Source organism: Ranitomeya imitator, chromosome 2 (genome assembly GCF_032444005.1).
Source record: "Ranitomeya imitator isolate aRanImi1 chromosome 2, aRanImi1.pri, whole genome shotgun sequence".
Lineage (NCBI taxonomy): Eukaryota > Metazoa > Chordata > Amphibia > Anura > Dendrobatidae > Ranitomeya > Ranitomeya imitator.
This window is the reverse complement of record NC_091283.1, coordinates 823,611,456-823,623,572: the sequence shown is the minus strand read 5'-3', so window position 1 is coordinate 823,623,572 and position 12,117 is coordinate 823,611,456. Positions and strand designations below refer to the sequence as shown.

The 12,117-nt window shown below is 42.4% G+C and overlaps 1 protein-coding gene across 2 annotated transcripts in view; it reads left to right on the top strand.

The window, feature by feature from the left end:
• Nucleotides 1–5,739, top strand: part of CNNM1 (cyclin and CBS domain divalent metal cation transport mediator 1) — a 46,890-nt gene extending 41,151 nt beyond the window's left edge. For both annotated transcript variants that reach the window (XM_069753998.1, XM_069753997.1), the window contains 3 exons: nucleotides 41–148; nucleotides 3,047–3,163; nucleotides 4,631–5,739. In XM_069753998.1, coding sequence (XP_069610099.1) covers nucleotides 41–148; nucleotides 3,047–3,163; nucleotides 4,631–4,707 — 302 coding nt within the window. In that variant the 3' untranslated portion in view covers nucleotides 4,708–5,739. The remainder of the gene's footprint in view (nucleotides 1–40; nucleotides 149–3,046; nucleotides 3,164–4,630) is intronic.
• Nucleotides 5,740–12,117: the final 6,378 nt, after the last annotated feature.

The following is a 12,117-nucleotide window of genomic DNA, read 5'->3' as shown; positions in this document are numbered from 1 at the left end:
TATCAGTGCTCAAGGAATATAATCCATCTTCTTTTACCAGCCGGCAGCAGATCGGATGTTTTGAAAAGTCCCAATGACTCTGTGTTCTTACATATGGATGACATCCCCCAAATACGAGAGGAGCTGGCAGACATTTACAGCTGCACAAGTGAGTTTAGAGATTGCATCAAGTGCTGCCTTTTTTTTCTATTTTAGCTGCAGTGAACTAATGAAAAGCCTTAATTATTCCACCTGTGTAACAATAGGTACATGATTACAGGAGCAGCCGTCCTGCCTGAACGTCTGCAAACAGCATTTAGAGTTATATGTTACAGCTGTCGCATGAAATTCTATGGAGAATTGTTATAGTCATACTCGTGGTTTCCTATGCAGAGAGGAAGAAGAGGGAATCATCAACTATTGTGAATGATCGACCCTGAACCGTGGCACACAAAAAAAGGTGTTTTCTACACCCGTGGGCTATAGCCCCTCCTCAGACATAGAATTGCCTCCTACAGACACTGTGCTATCTGTATCAGTTCTTTTTTTTGTTTTTCTCTGTGTGTTTGTCTCCTTTTTCTTATTAACTCTGGGATGGACACAGCGTGCAGTCCACACTAGCTTTACCACCCTATGTGTGCCACTATTTTGCAGGTCGTCCATGCTCCTTCACCCTTTGGGTCTCTGATGTGACCGAATACAATCGGTAGACTTATCTCCTCCCAGGCCCTCTCGGACTCTGCATCTTTTGACACCTTTGGGTTTCGGTAGTACTTCTGGGCTTTATCCACTCGTTTCCCTCAGGAAGCCTCTCGGGGCCCTTGTTTGAGCACACTGCAGACAATGCTTCCTTGTGACAGACAGGCTTCCTCGTGTCCAGTACCTTAGCTCTGCCCCAGCGTCGGCCCGCTTGGACTCTCCCTCAGGAATTGAGCTGCTCAGATCTGGTGAAACGGCATTGGTCAGAAATGTGACCCTGGCCTTTGGTAATCTGATGAGCTGCTCCCGGTCTGTGGGTCGAGTCCCTGTAATAGTTGCCAGCTCACATTGCCATCATTCCCTCCAAACCCCTTCTGACAGCAAAAATACTCCAGTTTCACACTGACGCAAGAGAGTCAGGATCTTCTCCCATAGATTATGCTCTTATGCTCGGCTTCCACAGAGTTTTCTCAGTATACAGGAACTGTGGACAGTACTGCAGTACTTTACCGTGCAATGAAAGACCCCTTCTATACTAGCCATATAGCCATTAAAAGGTATCAACCACTGAGGACTCTCAATTCTAAATATTTTTCCCTTCTATACTAAGGATTGGTCCGCAGCCCCCTCCAGGAAGGAGATTTTTTTCTGTCGGCCCCACCAGCAATAATTATTCTTTGGACTTTGATGATCTTGACAGAGAATGGAAGCATCCCGGCAGTTGCATGCTTTCAACTAATAGGGCTGAATTTCTTCCTCTTTTTGGTGGGGTATGTTGCTACATGTTGCACATGTCCATCCTTCTATACTGTCATCACAAGTATTTCCAGAGCTACCACCTTGCTTTTTTTTTTAATTTTTGCGTCTCCAGTGACCCATGAATAAAAATATCAACAACCTCTGTAAAGCAGCACTTTCAGAGGCAGACGGCGATGTGCTTCCTGCTTTTACCTTTACTTGGTCAGCAGACCTTGTTTGTCTTGGTCTAGTGCCCTCCCTAGAGCCTGTCTTCTGGAGCCCCGCAGGAAGATCTTGTAGGCCGAGGACAGCTAACACTTTCCCTCAGTTGCATTTAATGACGTGACCAAGGAACTTTTCAGACTTGGTTATCAATCCGTACATAAAGCCTGTAACTATCACCCTGCAATGTGTATCACCCTATTTAGAAGTCTTACTTTTGTTGGTGATGCTGTAGTCAGCTAGGTGGTCCACAAGGTCAGCTGTTGTTTTTTCCTCCTCTTGAGACCGTTCTTTTGGGACATACCACAGTCTCTTGTCTGCCAATGTTATTAACAAGAAAATTGCCTGGTTGTTTTTCTTCCCCAAATTCCAGTCATCTTGATTCCTTACTTGTTTTTTTATGTTTTTTTGTGGGGTGTGGGGGTCGTTGCCCTCCCACTTCTTAATGGCAAAATAAGGAGCTGCCTGGAGCCTGAATAAGGGTCGTATCCCACCAGGCGGAGCCAACACTTTTTTCTGCCTTGTGTCAGTCTCCTAATGGCAGTGCATATACCCCCAGATGTCTGTTTCACGGGTGGGGCTGGTCCCTGCTTGTTCTGCTCTCCGTGTTTTTCCTTACAATGTATACTGACTGACAATGCACTCTCTTGCCAGCCCATGACACTTGTAACTAGATTTGAGGAGGAATTGAGGACCGGCACATGCTCAGTAGAGCAGAGACTAGCCCAGCTCCTGAAATTAACATAATTGACGCTCCGTTTCAGGGTGGAGACAGAGGCTACGGCAGTGATGGCAGCCTCTGCCCCCTGATCATTACTATTTTGAGTATCTGAGCATGCACTGGGGATTGTCAAATGAAATGTCATCAAACAGGGAGAAGTAAATAAAAGCAGTTAGATAGAAGAGAGGGAACGGCAGGGACTTTTTAATGAAAGTGTATCAGACAAGAGAGTAGATTATTGCATTACATAGCTAGAGATTTAGGATTAAATCAATGTTAGTTTCAGACCTCCCATTTATAGGCGTTGACTACTACTAGGACAACCCCTTCTCATCTCATGGCCCCAATAAAATTAAAAAGCCTATACTCACGTCCTGTGCCGCCGCCATTCCAGCAGTGTCAGCACTCAGTCTCGTGTGGTTGTTTTGTAACTGTATATCGGTCTCATAGATGTGAATGGCGTTCTTTCTGTATCACGTATGTGGAGTTTTGCAAGGCTCAGTCAGATAAATGGACAGTCATAGAGACGTCTGCCAAGAATTTACGCCTAGACTCTACTGAATCAGACTAAAATGTAGCTCTGACCCTAATACATAGACTTCAAATTTGTTTGTCTTTTTTAAAGCAAATTGAAAGATTGAGAAGAGGTGATGTTTTTCATCGCACTTTCCTTGTCTTTTATGACAGAACCGGATTCCTGCAGTGTCACCGTGGACATGGAGCATTCCTGCGGAGACATGATATCGAGTCCAGCGCAAAACAGCGGAGAGGAGACACTTGGCAAGAAGTTTTTGAGGACTCTAAGTATGTGTGTTATTTACTATGTAACCAATCCGAGGGAGCATAGTTTGTAAGACCCCAACACCAACTGTATCTCTGCACGGAGAATCAGTGTACCCCCGAGAGCTGCTACAAAGGGTTCTCACCCAGCCAACCAGAAGCTACTCTGTACTAACAAGGATCGAAAACTCCACGGTTGGGTTCTGAGGTTTGGCTGATATTCTTAAGGTGCTTCACAGGGAATCTGTCACCAGGTTTTTGCCACCCCATCTGAGAGCAGCATTATTTAGGGGCAGAGACCCTCTGTCTCTACGTTATTCTGCTGTTAGCTTAGTTAGTAAAAACTTGGAGACTGATTTCTTTTAAGGGGATAGACAGTGGCTTAGAGGATAACTAAGCATAGGGGGTACTCCTGTAGAAGAGCTATAAAGGGTCATAACATTTAATTACTTAAAATGAAGCAACCTGTTGTTTACAGTGTAAATCAATGTGCACGTCCATCTAATGAGAGCTGGTGGACACATGCTCAGTCACTCTCAACACAGACAGGTCATAGTGCAAAGTGACCCTCTAGCTCTCTGCCCTGTTCATCAGGAAACTTTTGCATGCAGTGCTTCTGAAAACATTCATTTCACTGAGGAAGCAGGAAGCAACTGTATTGTCAGCTGCCAGAGGGAGAAGATTTATTCTGCCCAGAGGCCAACAAGCAACTGCATTGTCAGCTGCCGGAGGGAGAAGGATATATATTCTGCCCAAAGGCCACCAAGCAACTGTATTGCCAGCTGCCAGAGGTAGAAGGAGATTTATTCTGCCCAGAGCCCACCAAGCAACTGTATTGCCAGCTGCCAGACGTAGAAGGAGATTTATTCTGCCCAGAGTCCACCAAACAACTGTATTGTCAGCTGTCAGAGGTGGTGGAAGATTTATTCTTCCCAAAACCCATTACAGCAGCATAGATAAGTACCTGCACCAAGGAATATAGAAGCAACAAAAATTGGAAAAATGTATATTTACATGCTGTGGGTCCCATAGATCAATCATAAAGTGATGTTAGATGGCATTACCCATTTTATTAGCTCAGTGTCCCAATGGCAATTTTCAAAACATGTTGCGCCTGTTATTGCATTTTTTTTTATTATTCTTATTATTTCTCTTTAGCTCCATATGTTCACACACGTCAGAATTGTTGCTGAAATTTCTGAGGAAAAATCCATTCCATACATCTGAATGGGGTTGTTTCTGCAGCATGTGCATGGACTTCTGCAAGCCCTGATCAAATGAATGAGAAAGATTCAGAAATTTCTGCCGCTAATCTAAATTGTGTGGATCTACCTTCGGTCATTTTCAGGTACAGATTTTCTCCCCCCCTTCGTAGTCTGCAGGGACCTGGAGAGAGGTAGCTATGAGTGGGGCAATGCATATCATCATCATTAGGGTATTTGGCGGTAACACAGTGTGTAAAGCAGCAAACACAATTTGTTTTTCTTTCAGGTGGAAAAACAAGAAAAAAATCCAGAGACATGGATAAAAGTCCAGAAGAAATGTCAGTTTTGCACCTAATCACATGAAAGCGAATCCGTGGTAAAAAGACAGACATGATTGTGGGATTATCGACGGGAGTCTCTCTTTTCTCCTCCTCTGTTCGCCATGCCTATGCACTTTTATTTTTCTGAACGCGTTTTTGTACACATAATATGTAACTGCACACAAAAAAAAGGATGAAATGCAAACTTAGTAGAAATGTCACATAAAATAGCCCTGTAGGAAATTGGGAATTCACTACTAGAAGTGTCTCAATGGTTAGTACCTGCTCTGTTTACTTTTTTTTTTCCTACATTGGTCTAAAGGGAAAAAAAAATTCTCATCTTTTTGGGGAAAAAAAAAGTTTTGCAGAGTCCTGGCTCTATTTGACATTCGGCTTTTTAGCCAATCACATGGTAATAAAAGCAGATCTAGTTTGGCTGATTTCTGCTCATAAGGGTGCAAACAGACAGCTGTAAAAATTAGACCGTAATGCTCGGACTGGCTGCTGCTCTTCCAACCCAAGTGGGACAGCTGCATAGAAATATATAGGGAGAGCCGCCGGCCAGTCCGTGCATTGTGGTCTGATCAGTCATATTGTTGGGCTGCTTAATGATCTGATCAGTCGAAGAATTTATAAAGGCTGGTCCTCTCAATTACTTGCATGTGTAAAGGGGCCTGGAATGTTTTTTTTTTTACTAAAATGCATGTATTTTGGGCTAAAAAATAATTTTCAAAATTTGTTTTTCATGAAAAATTTGGTTCTTACGGGCTCTTTATTATCCCTGCACATTGGTGGATGCAAAATAAATTAAATGAAAATCCATCAGTGAGATTTGTAACATGGGAGTTTGTCACTCTTTTATCTGTCTTTTTCTGTGCCGATTATCTCAGCTGTACTTTGATGTGGTCATAAATCAGCTGAGAAGACCTCAGACAAAGAGTCACAAACTCCCTGATACAAGCTCACTGACGTTTTCTCATTTAACTCCTCCTGCAGTCACCAAGGGGCGATCTAATAACCATGTATAAGTATATAAGGGGACAATACAAATATCTCGCTGAGGATCTGTTTATACCAAGGAAGGTGACGGGCACAAGGGGGCATTCTTTGCGTCTGGAGGAGAGAAGGTTTTTCCACCAACATAGAAGAGGATTCTTTACTGTTAGGGCAGTGAGAATCTGGAATTGCTTGCCTGAGGAGGTGGTGATGGCGAACTCAGTCGAGGGGTTCAAGAGAGGCCTGGATGTCTTCCTGGAGCAGAACAATATTGTATCATACAATTATTAGGTTCTGTAGAAGGACGTAGATCTGGGTATTTATTATGATGGAATATAGGCTGAACTGGATGGACAAATGTCTTTTTTCGGCCTTACTAACTATGTTACTATGTAATGTGCAGTAAGCAAAAATGCAGGGGAACTGGGAAAAGAGAGTCACCTCACCAAGTCCAGACGCACCTAGTTTCAGTAGAAATCACCGCACGGAGCCGCCCTAGTCTGGAACGTATCAGCAATGCAGAAAAAAAGACGTTTTCTCCAAGGTAATGGAAGAAAATTTCAAGTTTATTAGTCAAAATTAAAAACCAACATTACTGTAAAACCACCAAGTGAAACCAACACGTTTCATGGTCATGACTAAGGCCGAAATGCATTGGTCTATTATTATTTATTTATATAGCACCATTGATTCCATGGTGCTGTACATGAAAAGGGGTTTCATACAAATTACAGATATCACTTACAGTAAGCAAACTAACAATGACAGACTGATACAGAGGGGTGAGGACCCTGCCCTTGCGGGCTTACATTCTACAGGATTATGGGGAAGGAGACAGTAGGTTGAGGGTTGCAGGAGCTCCAGTGTTGGTGAGGCGGTATCTCCGGTAGTGATGAGGAGGCAGCGGGGTCAGTGCAGGCTGTAGGCTTTTCTGAAGAGATGGGTTTTCAGGTTCCATCTGAAGGATCCAAATGTGGTTGATAGTCGGATGTGTTGGGGCAAAGAATTCCAGAGGATGGGGGATATTCGGGAGAAGTCCTGGAGGCGGTTGGGTGAGGAGCGAATAAATGTGGAGGAGAGAAGGAGGTCTTGGGAGGACCGGAGATTACAAGAGGGAAGATATCAGGAGATTAGTTCAGAGATATATGGAGGAGACAGGTTATGGATGGCTTTGTAGGTCAGTATTAGTAATTTGAACTGGAAACGCTGAGGGAATGGGAGCCAGTGAAGAGATTTGCAGAGGGGGGAAGCAGAGGAGTAGCGAGGAGAGAGATGAATTAGTCAGGCAGCAGAGTTAAGGATGGACTGGAGAGGTGCAAGAGTGTTAGCAGGGAGGCCACAGAAAAGGATGTGGCAAGGCGGGAGATGATGAGGGCATGCACAAGCATTTTAGTAGATTGACGGTTGAGGAAAGGACGGATTCTGGAGATATTTTTGATCTGGAGGCGACAGGAGGTGGAAAGAGGTTGGATCTGCGGTTTGAAGGACAGGGCAGAGTCAAGGGTTACTCCGAGGCAGTGGACTTCCGGTACGGCGGAAAGCGTGATGTCGTTAATTGCGATAGATTAGGTCAGGTAAGGAAGATCTATGAGATGGAGGAAAGATGATGCGTTCAGATTTGTCCATATTGAGTTTGAGGAATTTGAGGAAGCGAGAGGAGAAGGAGGAGGATATGGCTGATAGGCACTCTGGGATTCTGGACAGCAGAGCGGTGACGTCTGGGCCAGAGAGGTAGATCTGGGTGTCATCAGCATAAAGGTGGTACTGGAATCCATGGGACTTTATGAGTTGTCCCAGGCCGAGTGTATAGATTGAGAAGAGTAGGGGTCCTAGAACAGAGCCTTGGGGGACTCCAACAGAGAGGGGGCGAGATGAGGAGGTAGTATGGGAGTGGGAGACGCTGAATGTGCGGTTGGAAAGGTACGTGGAGATCCAGAATAGGGCGAGGTATTTGATGCCAAAGGAAGAGAGGATCTGTTGTAAGAGGCAGTGGTCAACTGTGCCAAAAGCAGAGGATAGGTCTAGAAGGAGGAGTACAGAGTATTGTCCGTTACCTTTGGCTGTAAGTAAGTCGTTAGTGATTTTAGTCAGAGCTGTCTCAGTTGAGTGATGGGGGCGGATACCAGTTTGTAGATTGTCAAAGAGCAAGTTAGATGAGAGGTGGGAGGAAAGTTCAGAGTGGACATGCTGCTCTAGGAGTTTGGAAGAGAATGGGAGCAGCGATATTGGGTGATAGCTGGACATAGCTGTTGGGTCGAGGGTTGGCTTTTTAAGGATTAGTTTAGTTTAGTTAATGGACACTTGGTGGTTTGCCAGTAATGTTGGTTTATTATATTAATTAATAAACTTGAAATTTTATTTCATTACCCTACCTGTCATTGCTGACGAAAACTTCTTTTTTCTGCATAAAAGCCAAAAGGTACAAAAAACATTTGCAAAAATATATTTGCATTTAAGTAAAAATGAATAAAAAGTCCCTTATATAATCTGTATGCAGTCATCTCCCCCTGGTGGTGACTGATGGTATCAAGAATCATTCAAGGGGTTGTCGTTTGAAAAATGTGTATTTAGCTATCTATGAAGTAGCAATCTATAGGGACTGACGCTTATATCTGGAAGTCAGGGCACCTTTTGATAATACAAGTTAATATTAAGTTAATTGTGTGTGCGTATATATATATATATATATATATATATATATTCATACATGTCTAAAGATATTTTTTTCATGTAGACTCCACCGCGAACTTTGTCTGTACTGCAGATCAGAAAAAATTAGCTCCAAAAGTTTTAAAGATATATTAATATATTGCCGATCGGTGGGTTTTGCATCTGTGGGAAATGCACCGATCGGCAGAAAAGGCAATTTTTATCCATTATGGGGAACTTTTATCCCCATTAGCACCTGGAGCCGCAGGTCGGTCTCACCCGACCGCCGCTCCATTCATTGTGTATGGGCATGATGGAAAAGGCCAAATGCAGCACTTTGCAGCCCCAAAAGAAATGAATAGAGCAGTGGTCGAGCATATGCACTGCTGCTCCAATCTAACCTGGATAAAAGTTGCCTGTTTTGCCGATCGGTCTGGGTCCTGGCAGTCGACCCCAGCAATCAATAAGTTTTCACCAAACATCCCCTTTAAATGTTTGTATTTTTGGCTAAAATGCATTTTTGCAATAGAGTTTCATTACAAAGGTTACACCATTTATTTTTTACAGCCTCTCTTTATTAGTGTACATAGCAGACTGCAAAACTAGTTACCAGTGAATCTGTCAGTGAGATCCTTCTGACTGCAGGCAATCCTTGTATCTCCTTTCCTGTACCATCCTGAAAATCTAAGTTCAAGTTTCCACTTGTCTCAAATCAGCTGATAAAATGGTTCAGGATAAGACATACGTATCATGGCGTCACAATGAGCTCAGTAACAGGTTCACTGTCAGTTAGGCACGGTGATACATTCAGGCTGTAGAAATATTCCAACATTTTTAAAGAAAGTGGAAACTATTGCAAAAAACTGTTCTTAGCCCCAATGCAAGTAAGTAAAAAGAAAAATTGATGCCCCAATGATGTCAATATCTATTAAATTATTCTGCAAAGAATTCAGATCTGTTTAGATTAAAAAAAATGTGTGCAGACATTCACTATAACAAAGTCATTTAAAATTCGGAGACTATCTACAGAAACCCATTTAAGATCAATTATAAGAAGAGAAATGTTTTATATATTTTCCTAAAAATTATTTGTTCTAATGCGAAAAGCAACGGGTAAGCAAAAAAAAAAAAATGTTAGATGGATGACATGAATACTAATTGAGATGGTAGATAATATTTTTATAATTTGACAGTGATGACATCACTGATTCAGCTATAATATATTACTGTAGTTTATGGGAATGTCTCCCTGACGTTACAATCCTTCTGCGTGTTACATACATGTGCGCTGTAAGGTTCCGGATGTTATGTAACGATGGCAATGAATTTCCTACATAATGGACTCTACAGTGTATCTTTATTTTTATAGCTCCGACATTTCATAACCCATGAACAAAGTGTTGTTTCATTCTTGAAGGGGTTTAATCACAGCATCTGCATGTTCCATGGTCAGAAGATACAGATTTTGGTTGGTGTAGCAGGTTGCTGCAGTTTATCTTTTAGCATTTTATGCACTTTAAAGTGAATGTTCACCATTGAGCACCATTTTTTAAATTAGAATTAAAAATCGTGAGTTGATTATATATGTCTAAATAGTGGTTAGATCTCCGTAGTTGGAACAGGAAGATCCTATGTGTGTGGCTGCAGGTACACAGAAATTTGTATTATTCTGTATGTCTTCTCAAAGTGGGAAACTTATCACTACTCATGTATTGTTTATAGAACTCAAGCAGTAGGAGGTCTTCTGTATTCATCACAATAGAAACACTTAGACTGCTGTATATACATCACGTGGGAGACACAGACTGCTGTTTATATATCATATGTCACTGAGACTGCTGTGGTATACATAACATAGGAGACGCAGACTCTGCTGTTTATATATCACATAGGAGACACCGAGACGTCACATAGCAGACTCCAAGACTGCTTTTTTACATCACGTGGATACATTCAGCCGCTGTTTATACATCATATAGGAAGCCCATAGACCGCAGTATATATCACATAGGAGACACTCAAACTGTTGTTTATAAATAACAGAAGATACACTGACACTACTCTGAACACATGACATGAACACACTGAGATTGATGTGTATATATCACATAGGAAATGAGACTTCTGTTTTTATATCATGTGGATACCCTCAGACTACTGTTTATACATCACATAGGAGACATCGAGAGTGCTGTATATACATCACATAGGAAACACTGAGACTGCTGTTTTTACATTACATGGATACAGACTGACGTTTATACAGTGGGGCAAAAAAGTATTTAGTCAGTCAGCAATAGTGCAAGTTCCACCACTTAAAAAGATGAGAGGCGTCTGTAATTTACATCATAGGTAGACCTCAACTATGGAAGACAAACTGAGAAAAAAAAAATCGAGAAAATCACATTGTCTGTTTTTTTTATCATTTTATTTGCATATTATGGTGGAAAATAAGTATTTGGTCAGAAACAAAATTTCATCTCAATACTTTGTAATATATCCTTTGTTGGCAATGACAGAGGTCAAACGTTTTCTGTAAGTCTTCACAAGGTTGCCACACACTGTTGTTGGTATGTTGGCCCATTCCTCCATGCAGATCTCCTCTAGAGCAGTGATGTTTTTGGCTTTTCGCTTGGCAACACAGACTTTCAACTCCCTCCAAAGGTTTTCTATAGGGTTGAGATCTGGAGACTGGCTAGGCCACTCCAGGACCTTGAAATGCTTCTTATGAAGCCACTCCTTCGTTGCCCTGGCGGTGTGCTTTGGATCATTGTCATGTTGAAAGACCCAGCCACGTTTCATCTTCAATGCCCTTGCTGATGGAAGGAGGTTTGCACTCAAAATCTCACGATACATGGCCCCATTCATTCTTTCATGTACCCGGATCAGTCGTCCTTGCCCCTTTGCAGAGAAACAGCCCCTAAGCATGATGTTTCCACCACCATGCTTTACAGTAGGTATGGTGTTTGATGGATGCAACTAAGTATTCTTTTTCCTCCAAACACGACAAGTTGTGTTTCTACCAAACAGTTCCAGTTTGGTTTCATCAGACCATAGGACATTCTCCCAAAACTCCTCTGGATCATCCAAATGCTCTCTAGCAAACTTCAGACGGGCCCGGACATGTACTGGCTTAAGCAGTGGGACACGTCTGGCACTGCAGGATCTGAGTCCATGGTGGCGTAGTGTGTTACTTATGGTAGGCCTTGTTACATTGGTCCCAGCTCTCTGCAGTTCATTCACTAGGTCCCCCCGCGTGGTTCTGGGATTTTTGCTCACCGTTCTTGTGATCATTCTGACCCCACGGGGTGGGATTTTGCGTGGAGCCCCAGATCGAGGGAGATTATCAGTGGTCTTGTATGTCTTCCATTTTCTAATTATTGCTCCCACTGTTGATTTCTTCACTCCAAGCTGGTTGGCTATTGCAGATTCAGTCTTCCCAGCCTGGTGCAGGGCTACAATTTTGTTTCTGGTGTCCTTTGACAGCTCTTTGGTCTTCACCATAGTGGAGTTTGGAGTCAGACTGTTTGAGGGTGTGCACAGGTGTCTTTTTATACTGATAACAAGTTTAAACAGGTGCCATTACTACAGGTAATGAGTGGAGGAAAGAGGAGACTCTTAAAGAAGAAGTTACAGGTCTGTGAGAGCCAGAAATCTTGATTATTTGTTTCTGACCAAATACTTATTTTCCACCATAATATGCAAATAAAATGTTAAAAAAACAGACAATGTGATTTTCTGGATTTTTTTTTTTCTCAGTTTGTCTCCCATAGTTGAGGTCTACCTATGATGTAAATTACAGACGCCT